General features: G+C 33.8%; 1 protein-coding gene across 1 annotated transcript in view; it reads right to left on the reverse strand.

The window, feature by feature from the left end:
- roraa (RAR-related orphan receptor A, paralog a) overlaps positions 1–13,112 on the reverse strand; it is a 283,466-nt gene extending 270,354 nt beyond the window's left edge. The window contains exon 1 of the mRNA XM_042752916.1: positions 12,644–13,112. Within this exon, the coding sequence (XP_042608850.1) occupies positions 12,644–12,797 (154 nt within the window). The 5' untranslated portion in view covers positions 12,798–13,112. The remainder of the gene's footprint in view (positions 1–12,643) is intronic.
- Positions 13,113–26,828: the final 13,716 nt, after the last annotated feature.

Here is a 26,828-nt window from a genome sequence, read left to right on the forward strand (position 1 = left end):
TCAGTCAATCAACTAAACTATTCAGAAAACTTTACATTTATTTTATATTTATTTTTAAAACAATTGATAAAACCATTCTTACATAAATTGTTACAATCAATTCAATGAGTACAATTATTTTTGAAGCATTTTTTTTTTTAAATTGTCAATCAATTCAACAATCAAAACAATCAAAAAAATATCAAATTCAATGTCTAAAACCACTACTAAAACCATTCTTGCATAAAATAAAACTGTTGCAAATCAATTAAACTAAGACTATACAATCAATACTATCTACTATAATCAATATACAATCTATTATAAAACAGTTCGGAAAACTATTTATACATCATTCTCAAAGACAAAAAAAATTAAACTAACTTCGCTTTCAATTGACATTTCCTCTAAATTTTTACATTTCTGGCAAAATTCTTCAAGATATTGGGCAAATGGCAATACTACTGCAAAAAACAAATCGATTATTAATAAAACTATTTATGAATAATTCAAAATAACAGCCAGCAATTGTTTGAATTGTTTGAAATAATCAGATGTCACAAACCAATATGATCTCTATGCATACTCTAAGGTGAGATTGACTATGTTTTTCTTTTTGGATGCTTTCAAGTAAATGTTTTGCATTATTCTGACAGTAAAAAAAGACTGCAGCACTTTATGTTCATTATAATGAGTTGTTTGGGCCTACTGAAAACCCACTGAGAAATCCTGTCAACCTTGGTCATCCCTACGTCTCCCATGAAGCCCCAAAGTAGAGGCCCATTTCCAGACATTGCACCTAAGCATCATGTCCCCACTACACCACAGGCCTAGTTAGGTCACAGCCCCACCCCAGAACAGTAAATTTAGATCTCAACCCTCTGTACCATAATGCAACTTATTGCACCAATACAATACTATTCAAACCATAACACATATAAAACTTCTGTAAATGGGACGTAGATCTGAGACGTCCCCCGCCGCTGGAGATGTTGCATCAAAATCTGGTTCTTGTCACCAGCGGAGGGCATATTTGCCAGCCCCAGTTTGGCCACTGGTGGCTTTAACTCCAAAATAAGCTCTCCCACCAGAGCAAAACTTTTAGTTCAAAGAGAGTAAACTTTGTCTAATTTGGACGCAGCCACATTAATTATCCATGAAATATCAATATAGGAGATGTGGGACACTTCTTACTTCTAGTAAACTTCAAATGCAGTTTAAAATCGTAAGATTTAAGCTACCTTGGGTAGTTCTTACAGTATTTGAAACATTTGCCAAATGTTTCTCGTACCATCTGCAAACTTTTCAACATTTCAAGACCTACTTTCCTGAAAAGCATGAGAACTTCAACTGGAATTAAATGAATGTTGTTGCATACAAAAACGTAAAGGTTTTGCTACAAAGTAGATTGACAGGAAAATCAAAGAATCACATGCATGTTTGGTTCCATAGAAGGTATTATTATCCTTTATGGCATAATTTAAAAACTGCTATTTAAAAATGACCTAATGTTGTCATTACATAATCAATCACAAAACTATGTTTTTATATTGAACTGAATTCAGTGTAAATCATTGAAATTTTTCAGTCCCAATCAGTTCAATGAGTCAGTTCAATGAGATGTAAATCCAGAAGCAATCAGTTAATTGGCTAAAACCATTCATAAAAACCACAATTAATTAAATTATTCCAACTAAAATGTAAAACCACTTGTAAATTGGCAATGAATTAAAAACTAAAACTATTAGTATTAGTTTCGAACCATGCATATTTTTTTCCCAAATCACTTCAAAGGTTCATGAAACCAATTTTATGTAAATCCCATTTAAATGTTAAAACTGCTATTCAAAAATGACCTGATGTTGTCATTGATGCGTTCAGCCATTAAAAACAATCATTGGGCCTCATTAATGAATGAAAGCAAAAATGTAAGAAAATCATTCATAAAATTTGCTTATGTTTTCATATTGAAATTAATTCGGTGTAAATCATTGCAAGTTATTCAGTCACAATCAACAAACAATTTGTAAAGTGCCAATTAATTAATCGACTAAAATCATTCATAAAACCATTCTTGCGTAAATTGTTAAAACCGTTTATAAAACCATTCTTATATGATCTGTCACAATTAGCTAATTCAACTATTCCAACTAAAATGTAAAACCACTTGTAAATTGGCAATGAATTCAACAACTAAAACTATTAGTATTAGTTTTGTGCTATTTTTTTCAAATTAATACAAATGTTCATGAAACCATTTTATGTAAACCACAATTCAACAACTGAAATCACTTGTGAAATATTTATATGAAACTGTTAAACAAATAAAAAACATTTACGTAAATACTCAAACTTACATAAATTGTCGCAAATCAATTAAACTAAAACTGAAACTATTCTTGCATTTTTTTTTTTTTTTTTTTTTTTATTTTTTTCAAATCAATGAGTACAAATGTTCACGAAACCATTTTATGTAAATCATAATTCAACAACTGAAATTATTCATGAAACTACTGGAGTTGTTATTCAATTCAACACATAAAAATATACTTACGTAAACTTGCGTAAAACTACACAATTCTCAAATTTACTTTACAATTTTGTAAAACCATTGAAAACGTAAATTGTTACAATCAATTCAATGAGTATAACTATTCATAAAGCACTTTTGTGTAAACTGTTGATCAATTCAACAACTAAAGCATTCATAAAATCGTCAATCAATTCAATGTCTAAAATCACTGAAAAAAAAAAACATTCTTATATAAAATGTCGCATTCAATGGGCAAAACCATTACAAATTTTTGCATGACGTAAAACTATTCATAAAACCTGTATTAAACAGCTATTTTTTTTATACAGAAATTTATGCAAGATTGGCTTTGCAAACTATTTACACAGATTTGTTGTTCTTGCATTTCAAATCACAATGCCAACACATAACATTGAATCAAATATCATTGAAGTGCATATACAGGACCAAAGATGAAATGTGTGGCATAATACAGAAACGTATGTACCAACTCCATATCATCTGTAGTTTTCATCTTGACTTCCCTTTTATAAAAAAAAAGAAAAAGAAAGGAAAAAAAGAAAAGCTGTAAATATGATTAAACATTAGGCTTCGTTCAAATTTACACATGACACTACAACTGAAAGTCTCATGATATCTACAGATTCACAATATCTTTACTCCAAAGGTCATACTCTAGTGGACTTTGAGTTGTGGTGCTGTACAGCAATAATTTCATGTGAAAACGCTGAGACCGGTTTCAGGGCTTCTAAGAGATATTGATCGTTCCCAGCTTCAATGTGTTGATCTGCCCTGTTTATCTAATATAAACTGCATCAGTGATTAGTCTCTTAAACCAGTAGAGCACTTCGCAAGAATCTGACGTCTCTTTGGGGGAAAGGCGCTTTGGCAAGTTAACTGATTGTTTATGGTAGATCACACACGAAATACGTTAAATGACACAGCTTAACATTTGAGCAAACACATCGTTCGAACACCCGTCTTAAACCATAGCATGGTGTGATACATCACACCTCTGATGATCAAAAACAAGAAGGGGAGGGGGGCATCATTATGTCAGGAGGAAGGCTGCCAAACAGTGATCCTCATTTTGGGTTCTTCACTCCAGGATGTTGGCCTGGCTTTCGCCTGGCATCACAAAACTACTTGGCTTTGCACAACCAAGTTGGTGTTTTCAGCTGATCTGAGACTATCAAAAAATTTTGGATGACTCTTAGAAATTCAAGAAATGTCTGGGTCATATATACAAAAATCAAAGAAAGAATGTATTACAATAATTTTGTAATATTACCTGTAATATAAAGCCTTATTTAAGAAAATTTTGCAGATTTTTCACTAATTTTTCATTACCATAATGAAAAACAAATTACTGTTATGCAAACAAAAAGTTAAACATTTATCTTTGTGATTAATTTTGCAATCATTATGTCACTTAATTTTAATTAAACTTAATTGATCAATTTTATCACAAGTTTACTATTTAGTTCATTTATTTGAATAATGCACTGGTCACTTTTTCAAGCTATTACAATAAATGAGCACAGAAATATTCAAGCTTCAAAAAAAATGTTTACGAATCATAAAAGTAATTTAATAACTTTATAAAAAAAATAAAAAATTAAATACTTTTAAATAAACTGACTGAAATCTAACTAATTTTGGTTGAACTATTCCTTGACAAAATATTTACAATTTGAATAAATAAATAATCATTCTTTTGTGGCATAACAGTATTTTTTTTTCATTGTGAAATTACAATGTAGAAGAATATTTTAAGTTAAAATATAAATAAATCAAAATAAACACAGATTATTGGAATATATTTTACAAAATAAATATTACATCACTCAATATATTTACTTTCTTTTACTAGAATTCAATTTTTTTTTCAGTGTAGTTATTTTTAAAGATCTTTTCACAGTAAACATTGTTCATCAAGGTAAAGCATGCAATTAAATATATAAAAAAAAAAAAATTTCGTAGGTATCCTCCTTGTGGACACTTGAGGTTCTCTGGGCCATTTTGAAAGCATGCAATTAAATATATATATATATATATATATATACATATATTTTTTTTTTTTTTTTTTTTTTGAAGCATCCTTTTGAAACTTGAATGTTTCTGTACCCATTCATCATAACAGCATGACAAACAGTGACCAGTGCATTATTAAAACTCATATGGCTTTAGAAAGACATGAGTAAATGATGACAAAGTGTCCATTTTTGCGAGAACCAATACTTTGTCACACAATGGCAATTTTCCATACTTCAGATCAAGACTAGTGAATGCAACTGCTTCCAGATAAGCACAAAAGGACGAGTTCCTCCACGATGCTGGTGAAGCAGAGGGAAATCCTAATCCCTGCTATTTTTAAGAAAGTCAGGAGCTCCTGGAAGCATGGCTGTCAGATAAAGCTGCAGACCAGCGCTGGGCTTCAGGAGATTTTTTTTTGGTACAGAAACCTTGTTTAGAGGCCTACACTCCTCTACGGCCCATCCGTCTTCTGTCATCGCTGGGTAAACATACTCCGCCGCTCGCTGTAAAACAGTGCTGGCTGCAGCGTTAACAGTCCACAGACCAGACCACTATAGTGACTGGAGCCCGTACCATGCTGGGTTTTCAGCAGCGTGTTGCTGACCAGCCAACAAAAACAACTGCCACAGCCAGACTAACATTAAGAGGTGTCTGCTCCATTAAAAGCTGCATGTTACTGCATATCTGTATACAGACGGAAGCAAGCCAACTTGTTAAAGGAATAATTCATCCAAAAGTCAAAATCCTGTCATTGTTTGATCACTCTTATGTTGTTCAAAACCTGTTATAATAATAATTATAATATTTACACTTTATGTACTAATATGTACCTTTTGTACCTTTCTTCAGAGAGTGCAGCCACTTTTTTTCATATAATGAAAGTAATAAATAAATTAAATTAAAATGTGTAAGAGGATGCACAGAAAACTTCCAAAATACTTTTTTTTTTGCAATTTCATGTATATTTTTGTAAAAATAAATTAAAAAAGTAAAAATTAAAAATGTTAAATGCAATATATTTTTTTTACTTACTGTTTTGGAACTATATTTATTGTGAAAAGCCTTTGATGAGAAAAACATAATTTCTCATTACCATTAAATAAATTAATATATAAATAACCATAAAGCATTTTTTGTTTATTTAACTTTTAAATATTTATCACTGTGATTTATTATAATGCCTTTAATTCACACATACAGAATACAGAAATACTGTATTACAGTAACAAGAATTTAATATGAAACTTTGACAGTAACATGAATCACAAAATGGAATAGCAATAAAAAAAACATTTATTATTATGGTAATGAAAATGTTTTGGGGGGGAATGTGCTTAACGATTAAGCAAATTATGTCAAAATGCAAATACTAAAAATTTTCAATTACTTTATTTAAAGTCATTTAATACAATTTTATTCAATAAAATAATTCCTTAAGTAACACTTTGACTACTTTTATTATCCTTTTACATTATTTTTAAGCTTAAATATATCTGTACACATTCATTGTAATAGCATCAAAATGAGTGACCAGCAGCACATCATTAAAATAATATCTGAATATTAAAAATGATAACTGAATTGATTTGTCAACTTAAAGAGAGAAAAATGACAGAAAAAAATAAATAAATTACATAGTACATTCTTTATGATAAGTTGAATAAACAGTTTTTTATAGTGCTGTCAATTCGATCAATCATGAGTAATCGCATTCAAAATAACTGTTTATTTAAATAATATATGTATGTAGATGTATATTTTAAAGAATGTAATATATTTGTATTTATGTATAATATAAATCATATAAATATTAATATGTGCATGTAAATATTTCTTAAATATATATACACGTGTGTGTGTGTGTGTGTGTATTTATTTATACATATAAATATACACAGTACACACATATATTACGTAAACACAACTTTTATTTTGGATGCGATTAATCGCGATTAATCGATTTGACAGCAACATTCCTTTAATCTCCAGACAGGGTGGGATAATGTTGAATGTGTTAAAGTGAACAGGTTAAACCGGAGTACATCAAGCGCTGGGACGTTAAACACCGGTGTCACTGCACAATATCTGTTAGGCTAATTGCGGGGGTTGAATAAAAGGGCTCAGCTTGTCTCATTCAGCCGCTAAAATATCCCCCCTGCTGGAAAGAGTCAATCAGCACACCGCCAGGTGACAGATTTCACCATCACACTCTGACACCGAGGCTGGGAGCAAGCAAAATATTGTTGTCTGCCATGCCAACTAATAAGTAATTATAGTCTAGTCCTTCACAGATGGCAGACCCCACAGTCATTCCGCTGTCTTCCAATAAAGGAGAAATTAAGTTAAGGCGCAGCTCCGCACATGTGCATCCGCACTGCCAACAAACCCAAGTCTAAACAAACCTCGGCCGTGCCTGAGAGTTAACTGGAAGGAGCCCATTAAAACAAGCTCATGACACTGCAAATCTACTCAACGTGATTGATGCGAAGCCTCCGATTCCTGCGCACACGTGTAATTGTGGAGGTGTGCATGAGGCAAGAGGTTTGAAGGCAGAGCTTGGTTTGGAGTTACTCCAGTCTGAACGATCTAAAAAGGGTTTTCTTCCAAGATCTTCCAAGATTAAAAAAAAAAAAAAACATTTTGTCATTACTTACACTGCCAGTCAAAAGTTTGGAATAATTAAGACTTTTCAATTTTTAGGAAGAAGTCTCGTGCTTATCAAGGTGTATTCATTTGATTAAAAAACTGTATCACTGTAAATATTATTACAATTTAAAATAACAGTTTTCTGTTTGAATACATTTTTAAATGCATTTTTTTCTGTGAGTGCTCCAGTCTTCAGTGTCACACGATCCTTCAGATTTCATTCTGATATGCAGATTTGCTGCTCAAGAAATATTTATTATTATTATCAGTGTTGAAAACAGTGTTGTGCTGCTTAATATTTTGTGGAAACTTTTATGTTGTTTTGTCCTATTTGGGGCTTAACAGATAAGTCACTAAACTCTCATTATATGGAAAAGAGCTAGATTCTTTGGAATTGCGTCGTGGTACTCTCGTGAACATGCGTTGACTGACACAGAAGAGAAGAAATGGTTTAATAAAGAAGTTAATAAAGATGTCCTTACTACCTTTCTGGCCCTTGAACTTGTCAGTTGCATTGCTGTCTATGGAGGGTCAGAAAGCTCTCGGATTTCATCAAAAATATCTTAATTTGTGTTCTGAAGATGAACGAAGGTCTTACGGGTTTGGAACGACATGAGGGTGAGTAATTAATGACAGAATTTTCCTCTTTGGGTGAACTATCACTTTAAGAAACACAAATCTTGCTCTGCACCTTTTTAAAAATCAAACATCCAGTTTCACTTCCATGTCAGATTATACAAGTATAATGAAAGCAAAAGACCTTCATAAGATCAAAAACCCCAAAAAAGCCTGAACCTCCATAGCCAAAAACGGAAACTCCCTCGAACTCCCTCCTTGAGCACAGGAGGAAGCCAAATGTAGTAATAAAACACTCTTTAAATGATTTAAGCATTTGTGTGCTTGCCTGTCTGACCCTCTGTTATCCTTCAAGAACCTCCTTTAAACAACATGTCAAGTGTCAACACTCAGGGTTAAAACAGCATGTGCCGCTCTTCAGCTGTGCCTTTTGATTACTAGAAGGTCAAATGTGAAGTTTGACCTGCTCTGAGTTCTTCTGTGGATGTGGACAAGCACAGGTAAAAATAATAACAAACAAAAACATGGTACAGTCAAGGCCATGTGTAAAAAATTTGTTTCTTACTAAAAGTCTTCAAATCCAGATGTTGGTTTCTGTGGACAAAGCTAAGTGTACTGTCTGAACAACGCACTATAATTTGGAGAATACTTCAGATGTTTGACAAAAAAAAAACTAAGCCACAATGGCTGATCGTTTACTTTTTTGTTGTTAAATCATTTTATATATGCGCAATAAACCAAGAAAAATAAATGTGTCTGAAATAAGACTACATACATGATTCAATTAAAGATGTAAAATAAAAAAAAAAAAAAAAACTGCTGATATTTTACTTTGTTAAATACAAAAAATACAAATTAAAATACTATATATATATATATATATATATATATATATATATATATATATATATATATATAATACACCAAGTGATTTAATTAAAGTAAATATAATTAAGTAATTAATTATAAATACTGAATTTAGCATATAACTAATGCACCATTTAAACAGTATTGATTATAATAAATATAATACAAAGATAATGCATTTAATGAAAGAGAAATACAATGGGTGTGGACTACTTTCCTGAGATATAATATTACACGCATGTAATATTTGCGTAAAAATAAGTTCACTATATGACATTGAGGTCAAATGACACATTTATTACATAAACATCAGGTTTCACAGCAAAAAAGGTACCAAAAAATATGAACATGACCTTAAATCCAAGTGCAGTTTAAGGTTGTCTTTTCTCAAAATTGATTATATGTTTCCTTAACAAAGGAGGCAGAAAAAATTATTTGGTTTGAACTTGAATATGCAGAAAATATTTTATAAAAATTAGCCCACTGAATGACATTTAGGTCAAACAAAATGTTTGTTACAGAAACTGTGAAAAATGTGCCAAATTCTGAATCAGACCTAGAAACAAAAGGGCGGTTTAAGGTCGTCTTTCCTCAAATTATTATAAACTTTTTTAATAAGAGATGGAAAGTTGAATAATAACTCTCTCAACTGAAAGTCATGAAAGACTAATTTCAATTAAAAGAAACCGAGTTCCTATAATTTTCTTTATAAATGTAACCGGTCATCCTAACTCTTGCAAAAGCCTCAGTTATATTCTCTTTTCACTTGAGATCAAAGCAATGTGGTTTGCTTCGTTTCATAGATCGGCTGAAAGTGGTCCATTCATCCGTGTGCTGAGATTGCCTCCGACACCCACAATCACAGCCAATGCAGCCAAAGCTAAATAAACTCACTGACACACCACAAGCAAAACCACAAACTGCTTGTGGTTAACTAATAATAAAGCAGTTTCGCATGTGGCGTCCTACTGTGCGCAATTATGAGATCTGACTAAACCACAATTTTAAATGTTTAAGCAGCCAAAATATGATTAACAGTCACAGCTGCTAAAACATGTACTTGAGTGTGACATTGATATTAACTTAGTCTTGAAAAAGTGATAATAATGTATATGATCCAGAGATACTATAATGATAAATCGGCAAACATTTAAAATGAAACATCATTATGCTGTCTCTCCCTTATTAGGCCTGTACAACTAAACTGAAAAATATGCAGCATTAAAATGACAACAGCTAATACAGCAATTCAATTACATGTATGTTGCGTCATGCATCCATGACGTTTTTCTTTTGTTTGTTTATTTTTTTTGCACCAGTTGAGCATCGTAACCAATCAGAGTTGCACACATGAATACTACGGCCAATCAAAGATATTTAAATAAATCTATAGCCTCATCAAAGCATCTCTGCTGCTTAAAGGGTCAAAGTCAACAAAACTATAAAAAAAAACAACATGAAAAACTAATCACAATTCCAAATAAACTAAAATAAAAAAAATAAAGTACAATCTGCACACCGAATCACAAGTTCAATGAAACTTGAGGCCAAAAGTCCAAGATCTAAGTGCACCATGTACACTTTTGTGTCACCGAGTACATTTTATTTGTTAATGAATAAGTAAATAAAATAAATATATAAATAAGTGATTTTTACCTCACGTTTCATAGAACTTATGTTGACACAGTTTAGTCACTGTCATGATAAATAAATTCAAAAACAGGTTTCAGATCGTCTTGCACAAAAGTATTTCAATTGCAATTCTATTACATAAAATAAATAATATTGATTGCATGTAATTTTTATTCGGATTTGTCATATTCATGCAAGCGTATACACTGCTGAAAAAAACAGCTAAATAAAAAACATTTTGACCTTTATATGTAGAACATTTTGAATTTGTTTTTTTTTTATTAATAAAGCTTTTTTATTTCTATTGATAATAATATTATGTTCTGCATATCATAATTTCAACTTTTCTAAACCTTTGCCACTCTAATAGGCAACTACCACCAATTAAGATGTCTTGAATATCATTCCTTCTCTAACTTGAATCTTACATAATCAAACATGAGTTCTGAAGGGTTTCTAAGCAAGCTGCAAAAAGGGCTAAACAAGGATTACAACTATCTAAAGGATGCGACTGAGTGTCCTTGATGAATCAGAAATCTTTGTATTGCTTCTATAGCAACTAACATAAATGCTTCAAAATTCAGATTTAAGGTGTGACCTGTGTAGCTATCATTAATGCCATAGGACCAAATCTCTCTGACATGGATTATTTTAGTCATAAATCAAACCCAGCCATTCTAAACGGCCTACAAATCGACATCATGACAGCACAGGTATTGACTCTGCTGGTGTGCTTGTTGCACAAGTCTTGCGAATGCAAAGTGGATTTCTAACACAGCCGAAGAGAACAATCCCACCGAACACTTTGTTTCTCATCGCCCATTCACACAAGGGTTACATAACAAGACTGAGGCATTCTTACTTTTGCTTTTCCCTTCCAGATGCACTTTAGCCCCACTGTAAAGGGTGGGGGTGAATATCGGTCAGCAGGTTAGGAGTGTCTCAAAGTCAGTCTCCTTCTTAAAAAAAAATAAAAATTGCATAGACCTGCCTAAAAAGTCCCATCCGGACAGTGCCTCCCTATACCTGACTGCTATTACATAACTGCACAGTGCTGGGAAAGTACCAAGCAACAAAAGTGAAACAACGGCTAGAGAGCAGGAGAGATTTATTATAGCTCCGTAAAATTCATTTTCGCTATTCAACGTCATTTCTCATTATACTTTGATTGGCGACAAACATTAAAACTTAAGAACCAAACACAAGCGCTGCTGATTCTTCAGTCCAGCAGTAATATTTTCGTTTTGAAAGCGAATGGAACAGAGTTCAAGTCCCGATTTTATATACAACTTTGATTCATCATAAACCAATAAAAAAGACGGCGTTATGAATAGTTTTACACATATTCGCCACTGTGTGTGATCATATAAAACACACTCTGAACCCCAGACTCCGACGTTACAGATATCGTATGATTTCCCCTGCTCTGTTTATGGCAAAACTTGTTACATAACCAGCTTACATTCCACATTCACCATATCAGCCTCTAAATATACCCTTCAACGCGACACACAGCAACCTGAACAGACATTCAGCGTTACTTCATACAGTGTCGTGTCACTTGTTCACTTTATGTCTGTATAATCGCAGATACATTTTGCACTGAACTTGGATGAGTTGAATGGAGCCACCGAGGGGGGAGTGGCTAGCAGAAATACTGTCTGTACTGTACAACACTCATATGGAGACAAATCTCAATTAAAATTAGATATTAAAGCATCGCGGGAAGTCCAAATGCCTTATTTGAATATATTTTATACATGCGAAATTAATGTTTAAACGCGTCCAACTAGGCTAGCATCCAAACAAGTGCAAAGATCAAGTAAAAGCATGCTGACAACTAATGAAGTAAATTTAAAAATATAACATTTAATAAAATAAAAATAAAAACATTAGGCTACGCGTGTCGTGAATTTTATCATTTTAAAATAGCCTACAGTCCACATAAGTTCGACTTGTGTGTAGCTAACAGCCTACAGATTATAACATTATGATATCTTCCTATGTATATATATAGCCTATTATTTCACACCACTTTGAAATCAGAAATTAACTTTCATATTGCATTTGTTTTTAAAATAAACGCGTCTGTTTATTTTTTAATCTCCAGTGTCAGTGCTGTCATACAACAATAGCAAGATCATTCGTTTATAAGAGCACATCAACTCTAAAAGCATCCTAATTCCTATATATTTCCCAAATGCCGTTTATTCCTATTCACCACGCGCTTCTCCAGTGAACCAAACGCACTGGAATGATTTTGACGCGCCGCGCGCGCCATTTAAGTTAAAATGAATTCACTTTGAAGTTTTGCTCATCAATTCTACGGAGAATCTAATGTCGTATCGATTCTAAAGAATCACTGTCTCTCACCTTTGTTGGTGCTGGAGCAGCTCTGCCGGCGCACCGGGGCTTGGTGCTCAGCTTTGCGGAGGGTCTCCAGGTTCACCGGGGTTTCCCTGACCGGGGTAACCGGCTCTGAGACGCCGTTGCCCGGGTCGCTCGCTGGATCTGGAGGGGACTCCATGTTGTGCTTTCTTTTGGAGCTATTACTGCTGGTGTATCACGATGCGCCGCGATGCGATTCAGAGCTCTGAGGTTTGCTGTAGCTGTGTATTTTTCTAGCAGAAGTAAGAAATGTTGAACAGGCGAGTGTAGACAGAGGTGGGTGTGTGGGTTTGATTGTCCACTGGCAGCGCTAGAGAGAAGCTCCAGTGCAGCCGCTCAGCAGGGACACACTGTCAATAGCCGATGAATGGATGTGTGTGTGAGAGACCTATTAACACTGGCACTTTCATGTCTTTTCCCGTCTTCTAATGACACAAGCGCACATTTTCCGCTTTAAAACACAGAATGCGTCATCTAGAAGGGCACAAATTGCTTAAATTAGACGATCCTGACAGGATCTTATGATATACTGTATGTTTTTAGAATCCCTGCACCTACATGTTTGGTTTATGAGCCGTGGCAAAAAGTCCATATGAGAGCTGATATTGTACCCAGTCAAAAAAAAAAAAAAAAAATATATATATATATATATATATATATATATATATATATATATATATATATATATATATATATATATATATGTGGTGTGTGTGTGTGTGTGTGTGTGTGTGTGTGTGTGTGTGTGCATTTTTTTCCTCCTTATGACTGGTTACTCTATAAATGATCATTTCAATGGTGATGATCATCATTTTATAAATTGCATTTTATTCCTATACCAATTTTAAGTCATTCTTCGCATATTTGAGAAGTAATGCACTAGCCATTCACAAAACATCCAGAAACGTTCAAAATATGCTCTCTTTATTATTCTTTACTTTGTGTTTTCCCTTATTGGTTTGAGTTATTGTTAATGGAGATGTGAGTTGACACCCAGTTTTTCTCATGCAAGAAAAGAATAAATGAAATATTAACATGTGCATAAATATACTGAACAACTGTTGGACACAGTAGTGTTTATCATTATTATCACCACCAGATTTAAGCATTGCATATCAAAGTTTGGCAGTACAGATGCCTATATTATCACCATACTACTTTTTAACCTCAAATGGTTCTGGAGATTTGTTCCTACAAATACAGATATAGGCCTTATTTCCAATAAAAACATAAATGAATAATAATAGACTAAGAATAATTATAATAAAAAAGGATCTCAGCATCAGGTCAAGTTACTTGGTATAAGAAATTCATTCATTAAATTCATTATTTATTATTAAGGGTTAATAAAAATGTAAGATATTTATTTTATGATTCTGATGCATATTTTTAACAAAATACCCCAAATATAACGCATACTGTATAATACGTTGATGTGAAAACATTCATACCTTTTTAGTTCAAGTTTAACCACTTACTGTGTAAACAGTATCTTGCGTCTAGCCACAAGTGTAGCTTATGCACACTGACTGAACAAGTGAAGCGTCGCTCTGGTTGTGTTTGTTTAATCAGTGCAAGAGCACAGTAGATTAAGTTGGTCTGAGCTCTGACTTCAGCAGTTGATCAAAGCCTCAGCACCCTTCGCCTCCAGGGAAAGCAGAGCTTTATAGCAGCGTGATAAGGGCGTGTTTTGATACTAAACAATGCCAAACTTGAGGGGCCCTTATTAATGAAATATGCAGGTTCTCCCGACGGCATTGTAAACAACACGCCTGCCGCATGTGATCAGCGCGGAAGAGCCACGCCCCCTCAGAGCACTGCACGTGGACTTTGGCATGCTCTCGCAACTTGGATCACCAGCTCTAAACAAGTCAGGTTCACCGCGTGCGCGATGACGTCGAGGTTACGTTTAGCTGAAAGTTCAAACCGGAATTAAAGGCTGCAACAGTTTGCACGCAGAAAACTATCAAACTGTAATATGTGAGACAGCATTACTGTTTAAAGAAATTAAAGTTATAGTTCTGTCAGCATTTACTCACGTCGTTCCAAACCCGTTTGACCCGTTAGTCCACTCCAAACGAAGAAGGTGAATGTGAACGGACTGTCAAAAAAATAAAAAAATAAAAAAAGCAACTTAAAAAGTAACAAAAATAAAAATAAATAATCTATAAACTATAGTAACTATATTAACTATAGTAACCATGTTTTTTTTTTTTTTTTTTTGTATCATTTGTAGTAAAACCATGGTTAATTATCATAATTTTATTAGTTTTGTAGAATGTGCTAAATCTGGTGCCCTATAATCAGATCAACAGATATTGCCAGTGAAATGTCTTTAAAAACCAAAATACATAAATAAAGTGATATAGCTTAATATCTCATAACATTTTCCTCAAATAAAAAGTACTCAAAGTCGTGTATTTTAAATTATATCACGTATCAGTTTAATACATGAGATGGAAAATTTCTCTTTGTGTTATTAATCAAATAAATTAATCTGAAAACACCAACAGACTCTGACCCCATAGTAGGCCTATTTGGACACTCATGATCCCACATTAAATAATATGAATGTCTTTGAATTATATAACATAATATGAAACTAAATGCCATTAGGCATACTTTTCAAGCAAGTCATTTTACAAAAGGACATTTGTTAGGTTTCAAATTATAATAGTAGTAGTATTTGGAAACGTTTATGTGAAATGTTAGTGGAACATGTTAATTTGATTAACTACACCCTACGTGAACTTGGAACTAACTTCATATATCCACTAAAAATGACCAGTTGGTTAAAAGTCATTGCTGAAATGGCTCAGAAAAATGAAGTTAGTTCCCAGAAAAGCTCTAGTGTTAAAGTATTGAAGTCTGTCCAAAAGCGATCAAGAACATTTCTGGGGCCATTTTGCCACATGGAGTTTTGGTGAAAAACACTGATGGTCCACTGAGACAAAGTTGTTAGATGTTATTTATTTAGTTTTTTTTTTTTTTTTTTTTTTTTTTCTTCATCTGAACAGATTTGGAGAAATTTAATACCACATCACTGGTGGATTATTGTGATGTTTTTATCAGCTGTTAGGACTCTCATTCTGACGGCACCCATTCACTGCAGAGGATCCACTGGAGAGCAAGTGATGGAATGCTACAAATCTGATGAAGAAACAAACTCATCTTGGATGGCTTGAATGTGACAAAATTTTCAAAACATGTTCATTTTTGGTTGAACTGTTCCTTTAAGTGTCTGTTAAACCTAGATGCTGTTAAAGTTACATTTTGTACATCAACAAATTGTTCTGACAGGTTAAAATAACCCGACACCAATCTTCTGCTTATCAGCCTGTAATTACTGTGATTTCAGACCCATCACAACCCTCTGAAAAAACTGCACTATGTATCTTTTTTTTTTTTTTTTTTTTTAGATTTGATCAGCTGTTTCTGGCATGCCTCTCACAAGGTTTGGAGACGGTGTGTTTACACTGACGATGGCCTCTAGCCATGTTATATTCCAGCTTCAAAATGTACAGCAAGATCAAACTTCAAGCAATGGCAGACATCAAGAGCCCCCGAACATTTGACTGTTTTCAGCCACCTCATTTTCACAATAAGGACTCGAATTTGACATACTACAGTAACATTTCTTTTTAAAATGGTTCATCTCAGAAAGAAAACAATCGCTTGTTGTGCTTTTCTCTACATAATGACAACGGTTGTTATTTCACTTAGGGAATGGATTCAGGGACACAGGAAAAAAAAAATCTTACTTGGAAAAAAAGACTGTGGACTGTTATGGCTGATCTGTGTGGCCAGTCATTTGTTATCTGAAAGTGAAAGTCTGTGTTTTAATCAACCAATCATTCTGAATTAGTTCGGCCTGAAGCTTTTGTTGTGCATCTGCCATCAGAATTGCATTATCCTTTTTTCTGCTATTATTATTTCCCATTACTAAGCTACTATTATCTAATCTTTGGTTTTTTTTCCTCAAAATCATCACTACATACTCTGCTTGGCCTATTGACTTCAGGTCCCTTGATTTAAAAGCGTTTTATGATGTCTGGGTGTTCCTCCCAATGATTGCTTACATGTTTTCTCATTTACTCTTTATAACAAGCCTGTCAGGCAAATAATGCCTCTCATTTCTCCTCATTTTAGAGATGATAGTCAGCTCAGCAGTGACGAAAGATAACTCGCAGCAGCGTTTCTTTGTGGAATTGCACTTCTATGGTATTAAAAGATGAAAATAGGTTGGTCCAAACTCAAATAAGTCGATCTTATAATGGTTTTCAAAAATAATTCTTGCTGGAAAGTCAACATGAAACAGCGTTTGCCACCTATTTTATTCAGGATATTAAATGAGAAAAAGTATTTTATTTGTTGGGTGTGAAAAAAAAATGGTTTTTAGAAGCTGTAAAAAAAAAAAAAAAAAAAAAAAAAAAAATCCAGAATTTATGATGATGATTCTTCCTCTTAATAATTAAATATAATATTAAAATAATATTTACATAAATAATAATAAAAAATTATACTATATAAATTATATAAAATATACATTGCTATTACCATCATTTCTTTCTTTAAATTGCTTTACACAGAACATATTTAATACATATAATATGTAATATTATATAAATAATGATTTAAATAATATTGTATGTGTTTTATCTAACATTTTATGTAATATTTTTATTGTAAAATGTCATATTAATTTATTATATATTACACAGTGTGACCTTTTTATTTATTTATTTATTTATTGTTAGTTAATGGACTTTTAAATACTCTCTTTTGACCATTATTGAAAAACAAAATATTAAACGAGGGGAAAAATGTAAGTTTGTTATATGTTTGGGATTTGTGTTCATCAGAATTTATTATTAATATTAGTATTATTATTATACTGAATTTATGGTGCGTAAATATTTATCTTTTGTGATATTTATTGTTTTCACAACCACTTTCTCTGTTCTTGTTGCTGGCATGTTTCATAATACAGTAGAAGGATTCATAACATGTACTAATAAATTTGCAAGACTGTCGGACAAATCAAAACCCGTTTGCGCAACCATCATCGCCTTTAAGGTTATGTAATTTGGTAGCTCTCCAAACCACATCTCCTCCACCTGGATAATTGGCCCTATTACGGCATCGGCTCAGTCAGATTGGTTTCTACCTCTCGTGGTCTTTACTGAATCAGAAGCAGTGAAAAGCGAGGTGTTATGGAACATTGACAAAACAACATATTACATTTACATTGGCTAAAAACACAAACGGTGTCTGTCAGAATGGTCATTACAGATCCATTTTCCTCTTACTTCTTCATATTTTTTCCCCTCCATTTGGGGAGATAATCTGCACCTTTGGCTTTTATCTTCAACAGACCATTTTCATTATCTTACAACAATGCGTATTGATTTTGGAGTAATTACGGCTCTCTCACGAATCTGAATTTGGAAATGTAATTTTGAATGAATTCTCACACTGTTGCGTTGGTGGAAGCGTGTGAACTTGTTCTCTCTCATCTCGTAGTGACACTCCCTTTCTCTGAAGATATTAAAATCCTCATTAACTGGCTTTTAGTTAATGAGGGGCATACAAATTAAGCATCATAATGTCTAGACGGTTCTGTAAGGTTATGTAAGGAAATGCTGATGTGGTTCAGGTTGTGTGTACTGTATAAAGGACAGGTTTTATGAGTTTTCTGACATTGTTTGTTTAGTATCGCTCGACGGGTGCGGTTGTGCTTGTTCGATGAGTAAATCATGCTGAAATACAGGTCAGAAATATATACGCTTTGGAAATCTTCATACCTGTGCTGCATACGTAGTACACCTAAATAAATATTTATACAAAAGTAGTTATGCTAGTTATGCATACCTATAATACAAAATGAATGTGACTTGAAATAGTGGTTCGCAACCCATTTTACTTCTGCAATGGGATGCATTTAGAATTGAAATGAACTGTGACTGCCCCTTAAGACAGCTGACTCCATTGTTTAAACTATTCCTTTTACACAAAAATCATTGAAATTAAAACATCTTAATAATGGATTTGTTTCTTACAAACACAGCTTTTGACTTCAGATGTTAATTGATGGACAGGAGTCACGTGGATTATTTTTTATTTTTAATGGCACCCCGGTTCATGTCAGAGGATTGATCAGGGCATTTTGCTTTGTAAACGAGGCACAGTGTCATGGCGAGTTCACAAAGAATAGTGTTGAAAGATGAAGCAGTAGCCTATTATCTGACTGCAGCTGCATCACAATCCGTAAGTACATGATTTAATAATGCTTTATCTGGAAATGACATTTTATTTTAATTATGTTGTCAAAACACACATGTAATAGCGAGGGGGCATTGGTACTGTTTCCTATGCAATGACGTTAGCCAATCATAACTGTAGCTGATTACTGAGAAGCCTTGAAGGACACAGCCCTTAAAAACAGGCTGTTTCAGAGAATGAGAGTTGAAAATAATAATTCAAGGAACATATTAAAATAAAATAAAAATAAATCCATGTCATGACCCCTTTGAATTGAAATAAAGTGGAAATAATTAATGAATATTAGATGAAAAACCTAAAAAAAAAAAAAAATACTCATAATTTTTAGCTTTTCCGTGTCATAGAGTAGATGCTTTTTGGGTCCAAATGGTGTAGTTACAGCATCTACCAGCATTGCATAATCAAGCCAAAACCCAAACCTCTACCTTCAGATTTCAAACAATGAACCACATATTAAATAACAATGAACAATTACGAAGAAACATTGTTTTTCTTTGGAATAACACGCACTGATAAATTGTGCACAATAAGACCAAGAAAGTGTTTTAAAGGGGTCATATAACATTACTAAAAAGGACATTATGTTGTGTATTTGGTGTAATGCAATATGTTTATGTGGTTATCCTGCCTTTCTGAAACTTGTTGATTTTTACAAAGCTCATCGTTCTGAAATGTGAGGTGTACGATGCTATCCAGTGCATTGTGATTGGCTGAATACCTCAAGCGTGTGACGGAAATGTTACGCCCCTTACCATACTGTGTGTCCTGGCGCTACGAGACACAACCAATAAAACCCATTACAAATGAGGCATTTGTTGCATCCAGTGGGGACATAATTACTGATTATAATGACTTATACTGTCTTTTTACGCGTTGCGTATCACACCTCGTAAACATAAAACCATGTCTGCATTTGTGATCAGAGAAACGACAAACAACAAGCACTACTCTACACTGCTCAAAACTCGCGTTTGAATCATCAGTGGCAAATTCTTTAAATGCAAAAAACTTACTTGCAGGCTGTGAGTCAGAAGTGCCAGACTGTCCTTGCAAAGTTGGAACTGCCCCACTTTATAGAAACAGCCTTTGAGCCACAGACGCACTGTAGGCTACTCTGCAGGTTCAGGAAACAGTCCTCCATAAAATGTGCTGCACACATCTGAATATTTGGGTTGAACTGTTCTGAAAGCAACTTAACCACTGACTTCTATTTGTGTCCTCTTTTGAAAGGCAAAACAAAGTAGTTTTGCTTTCACATCGAAACACATAGCGGCTTGAGTGAGCAGCGCCTGGCGGATTCGATGAAGGAGTGGCCGGCAGACTTGCGGCAACTGCATGTCATGCCCCGGGGCTGGAAGTTACGCCTTCTTTCTTTGCGTGAACATTTGGGTGGCATTATGCAAATCTCCCCACATCGTGACATAGACATGTGGGGGCGTTTAAACAAGGCGTTTTAGGAGATGGCATTCGAGGCTTTTCCACTTTCTCAATGCACCACGTCCTCAAGTCTTAACTTTTTATAAGAATATCTCTTTGTATTTGAGACTTTAGTCTTTGTAAGTTTACAGATCTTCTTTATGCACCAAGAGCTTCAAACATGAAAAGAGAAACTAAAAAAAGAAATAAAAACATAAAACACCATCAAAACACCCCTTTAAGACATGGCCAGTTATGATTTAATGTTGACTTTAAATTAAGAAATTTGAATCAACAAAAAAAAACCAACAATTGAAAACCATTTATGAAAGAAACCTCAATTAATTCAAGAACTGTTTATACTGCCATTCTTATGTAAAAATCCTTTAACCTTCCTTTGGAAGCAGAGTTTATACAGGCTTCCAAACATTTGGTCCCATCCTTAGCCCGTAAACAAAATAATGAGAAAATATGACTTTGAATTCCTCTCAATTATCCCTCCTTTCTGGAGGTTTATACAAATCCAAACAGTCCAGGGAGGGATTCAGAAAAATAAGAAATAGTGACTTTCTTTCACAATATTGCACTCTTTTTCGCAACAAACACAATTGAGTTTGATTCTCCAAAAGTGCCCAGCTTTGTCCTGCTGCTTTATGTTTCCACATGCTGTTAGCAGTAAGTGGAATGACCGCAAGAATCTCAACAGCTCAAACTTCTCAATATTTTACTATAAACTGAAACGGGTTACAGAAGAGGTTGTAAAGATCTTGAGATGCCTGTGGTCTGCTTGGCCTTTGACAAGTAAATTAAAAGTGAACTGACTGCAAAACGATGACAAAGCATTTTAAAATGACCATAACGTTGCCTGAATATAGCGGTTTGGCTTGTTAGTAAACTAATGTTGAAACAAAGTATGTGTGCCTGAATGATTTGAACATGAGATCACGAGCAGAAACTAGAGGAATAAAAAAACTACAATTATTACTTCACTTAAAAAAAAAAAGAAAACAAAACAAAAACGACAGCTATTTTTCAACAAGAAGCAGACTCTGGGTTCGTTAGCATTTTACTAAGCTAACAACATACATACATTTTGAAATAACTTTATTTCAGAGATTATCGCAGTACATTCTAAATATTCTTTTGTGTTTGGAGTTCATATAAGATTCCTTAAAATCTTGTCTATATAACAAAATACATTAGATTAAAATACATAGGTTGATAACTTGCTGGGCAACAAAAATAATTAAATAGCATACAACATCACCAAAGGGTTAACAAGCTTTCATCAGCATATTGTTTACATGGCTATCTACGTGTATGGTTGATTTTAGAAGAGGTTTTACTTTGTTTGCATTGTCAGACACTCCTCTAAGTTCTTGTCTCTAAGACTACGAGTGTCTTTCAGACCATTAAATTAAACACTGATCCAAATGAAACAAGCGAAACGAGTGCAAGTGAATTTCGTCACCATATGAAATAACAGACTGTTCGGCTTGTGTTGCGCGCTCCACTAGCAAAGTGAAAATAAGCACGCTTAGAGTCACGCAGCCAGTTGAGAACGGTGAGGAGTAAGAAAAGAAAGCGGAATCACAGCCTGCCATGTTTATGCATTTACGTGGGGATAATTAATCCGTGGGGCGACATTTCCCGGCACAAAAATGCAGAGGGGGATGATGCACCAGGGATAATGTGGGAACATCTACAGACCGGTTTTAAATGTCAGTGTGTGTGCGTTTGTATGTGCTGGAGTGTGAGATGAAGCACCTATACAAACCCGCGACGAGTCTTTGACCTACGCGGGTGTGACCACAGAACGCAAACATCATGTAAAGTCACGTTAAAACAACAAACAAGACACTTCGAAGAAGACATCACATTATGTAATTGCTTTTCATGGCCCAAATGTGACTGGGACGTGTTTTCCCATTAAAAATAGAGAGGTTGAACTTTTCACCTGCATGGCTTCCTCTCCAAACCAACGGACAATCCCAGTGGATCCGAAATTCATATGTTGAAAGGACGAGTGAGTGTAATTGAGTGTGTGAGACTTATAAACAGCCCATTCCAAACTTTCCACAGGGAAAAGTCCTCAAGATGAGGTCCGCTTTCTCTTTGCCCCTATTCAAGTTGCGCAACGACCCCTCGACCTCCTGCCATCCCGACCTTTGACCTCCCATGTCCCGTGCTTTCAAAATGCCACGAAGAGGAAAGTAGAGCAAAGGAGACGGAAAGACAGGAGAATGAGCGCAAGGAAGAAAAAGAGAGCAGAGGGAAAACTCTCCTTTCTTACATCACTGATCATCTCCCGCCATCGGCCCACTGCCACCCTTCCCATCAGCCCCCACCCCTGTGTTTAAATCCAAGAAGAGGCAAGGACGAGTCTGATACACCGCCGCTTTCATTTTTTGAGTGATGATGAATTACTGCCGCCGTGCTAGACCGGAGCAGGGGAAGGATGCGGCCGATGCCGGGCGGGAGGCTCTCTATGCCTGCCTGTGTTTAAAAATGATTGATTAAACTGACACTGGCGCAGGAGTGCAGAGCCGCTCTATTTTTCTCCCTCATTATGTAAGACAATATTTCAAATCAAGAGAGCACTTGAAGAGGACAGCGCGGGCCCCCAGACAGGACACCCTTCAGATAAAGTTTATAGCCAAATAAAAAAAATATGGAAGAATATATCTATGGGCCTTTTTTTCAGTTGTTATATTTGGGCGTTTGGCATAACAAAAACTGCAGACTGATCGTTTATGTGTTTAAAATTATCCTTTCATTCTTGATATATAAGCTTTGGCTTTGCACATGGAAATGTACACAGTTTAATTTTCTTGGACTTAAAAATATTTTCAAATAAATGAAAACACCGTTTTTTGCTATGGAAAAAAATATTTCACTTTTTGACTGCTTCCAAGGGAGAATGATTTCAGTTGAAAATAAATTATTTAGAATGTTTTTTTTTTTTTTTTTTTATCGTACTCTAGTCAGTGCTCTTAAAAAAGAATAACAAAAAACATAATTAGGTGTTGAATACAATTTTAAAACAGTCCCTATGTTATTATTATTATTAGGTTTATTTATTTATACACTGGGTGTATGTGTTGAAAATGTGCATATTTAAATCAATCAGCAAATAGTGACAATATTGGATACCACAATATTAGTGACGTATTGAGATGGAGATTCATATTGAATCATAATTAAAATGGCAAAAAATCTATAGGGCAAAAATCTATATGCTAAATACTTAATAAAAAAACCTCTAATAAAAAAAAAAAAACATCAAATAATAATATTAATAAAACTAAAAAATAAGAAAAAAGATTTATTAAGAAATAAAACAAACAAAGAAAACACATTTAATATAATAATCTTTCTCTCTCTCTCTTATACATTATATATGTATAAAAACATCCTTCATTTGATTAGTAGCATATAATAAATCCTGGTTACTGAACTTTTTTTTTTGCTTGCTTGTTTGTTTTTTAGATAGCAAGGGTCAATTCTCATGTAACTTAAAATATATAAAGTTGCATTTTTGCCATATGTATAATCCTTAGACCATTAAATATTTAATTTTATCAGCAAAACATAATATGAATCCCATTTACTGACTATTTTTGGTTTTTAGCTAACAACATTAAGGTCACTGGTTCGATTCCCAAGTCATGGATTCAATATATTCTTGTATACACAGACCATAACATCCTTCTTTTTTTCATCAGTAATAATAATAATGCAATTTTTTTTATTACAAGTTGTGTTGTGTTTCTACAGCTCAGAAATGTTGTGGCTGATGCGGAGAGTGCATCCATTGTGTGTAAAACTCTGATCTGACATCAAACTGAGAGATGGAGTGACACGTTTGTGGAAGTTCAAAGTAATGACTGATGTGCAGCATGGCAGACAGACGTCTGACACCAACACACACACACACACACACACACACACACACACATACACAGAGAACAGCTCCTGGGCAATGTGAGAGAGCCTTTCACTCCGGAGCATTAATCCAGCTCTCATTGCTTTCTACATCGTTTCAGACCAAATTTATACTTATGTTTTTGAGTCTGTTCTAATAATATAAATTAAAAAATGAAGAAACAAGGCAATGCTAGTCCACTTAAGATGTCTCTGTGGTGTAACCAGGCAATGCTACCAAACAGCACCATCTAGCAGCTCTGAGATGCCTAAAAGTGTCAACAGCTACTGATAGACCACCTGAATAAATTGTTTGGCTCAAACAGGAAAAACATTTTAATGTTTGTAGGTGGGATATTTATTCAACTAATGTTTAATTAGTTACAAACTGCGTATGTTTATGTACCATGACAAACTAGTTCCTGCATCTCAAACAGTGAGCATGGAGATTCTCAGGCAATTCATGAACTGATCAAATGTATACTTTGAATGTAATGTAAGTCGCTTTGGATAAAAGTGTTTATTTCAGCACATGAAACAACAACCACTGAAGAATCAATCACAAATATGAATGTCCAAGATGATGAAACAGAAACATCTTAAAAATTTCATTTAGAATTATTTGAAAAGGATAAAATATTTTTTTTAATTTGATGATATAACTTAAAAATGTCAAGTGATGTCAAATGGCTATTTTGAAAAAAATTCGAAAAAAGTCTAAAAACTATTATAATAATAATAAAAATAAGAAAATAAAAAAATAAATAAAATTCTACTAGGCTAGATGTAAGAGTAAACATCTTTTTCCAAAAAAAAATAAATAAATAAAATAAATAAATAAATTTTTTTTATAACATTATTTGAAACATTAAAACATTTTTCAAAGTAAAAATCATTATTTTATTATTCTTTCTATTATAAAAATGAAAGATTAAATCAGGTAAAAAAAATTATATTTATAAAATTGTGGCTGTAAGAATACACATCTTCACTTTTTTTTTTTTTTAATTTTGAAATATTTGTCAAGGTTAAAAGTCATGATTATGGATTCTATTATTATTAGTATCATTATCATTATTATTATTATTATTATTATTATTATTATTATTATCATTATTATCATTATTATCATCATCAGTTTTTTTTTTGAATACTTGCCATGTCATCAAAATTCATGACATATTTAGATAAATACCCAGTCCAACTCATCTCAATAAATAATTAAAATAATAATAAAATAATAATAATAAATAAATAAATAAATCTGGTATTGCATTTGTTTAAAAAAAGCATTTATGTACATTAGCACAGTTCCTTATATCAAAAGGTTTTTAGGATTAATTAATTAATTAATTCAAGCATGTCCAAACTTTTAACTAGCAGGGTATTTTGGAATATATTAATTGATCCCTAGTATAGAGTGCACCAGTTTGACTAAAGCTCCACGTCTCTTGGCAATGTTATGCAATTATTAGAATACAGGCTGAGCGCATGAGCACAGATCACATGTATCGGACGGGCCGCTGTGTTGTTTTCAGATCTGTTGCGTTCGTGCCTCTCAAAGTGTCCAGAGTCAGAATTGAATCATGGGATGTGTGTAGAGTTCAAATGACTGGGGAGACTTGCGGCACTCAAAATCAGGAGGTGAAAAATGGCGTGGTTATTTGTACCTGACAGAAGTTAAGAGCCTCTCCCCGCGGCCCAGTCGCTCCCTGCTGACCGCGAGCCTGCCTTCTCCTCTAGCTGCAACTCACCTTGTGAGAGACACACACACTCACACACAATCCCAAAAGGTGCGTAAGATGGCCTACTATCAGCGGCGTGCTCTGCAAATACTAGGCCAGAGGTGTGCGGGTCTCAGAAAGGTCGAGGGATGTGCATGTATTCGTGTGGGGGGAGACAATGTTTGTTGTGTTTTGTTTGTGTGTGTATGTTTGTGGATTTTCATATTAATCTCAGCGAATGACTGAATGGAGCCACTGATGTCACTAAGGGAACGGCTCGACACTGGTTTAGCACGCACTTTTTGAGTACAATCAACAAAACAGGTCAGGAATGGGCTAATGTAAAGTCAACGTGGATTAAAAATATATTAGAATGACTTTAAAAAGTGCATTAGGTTAGGATAAACATCATAAGACTCATTAAATACTCTTAGTGAGAAATTGTGTTCTAGTTTTAATCGAATTTCAAGGATTCTGAAGGATTGTTTTAGGTTTAGGCACCTTAAAGTCAGCATAAAATCAAATCCTTGCGAATTTTTCCATTGCACTTATGACTTATGCAACATTTTATGCAACATTTTACATGCACAGTAAATAAAATCAAATGTTAATTTCATGTTCACTTTCATAATACCGAGTATCCATGGTCCCTAACCAAGATTTAAACTGAAATGAATATCTATATATAATGATTATCTGCAAGAGATTCATGTTAAGTTGTTCAAAATGTAAGAATCAGGAATCTTCTGGACAGATTTATGCAAAGGTGATGAAGATGGAAACATCAAAAAATGCAATAAAGACTGCATTAAATGAATATTTAA

This window comes from Cyprinus carpio, chromosome B25 (assembly GCF_018340385.1).
Source record: "Cyprinus carpio isolate SPL01 chromosome B25, ASM1834038v1, whole genome shotgun sequence".
NCBI lineage: Eukaryota > Metazoa > Chordata > Actinopteri > Cypriniformes > Cyprinidae > Cyprinus > Cyprinus carpio.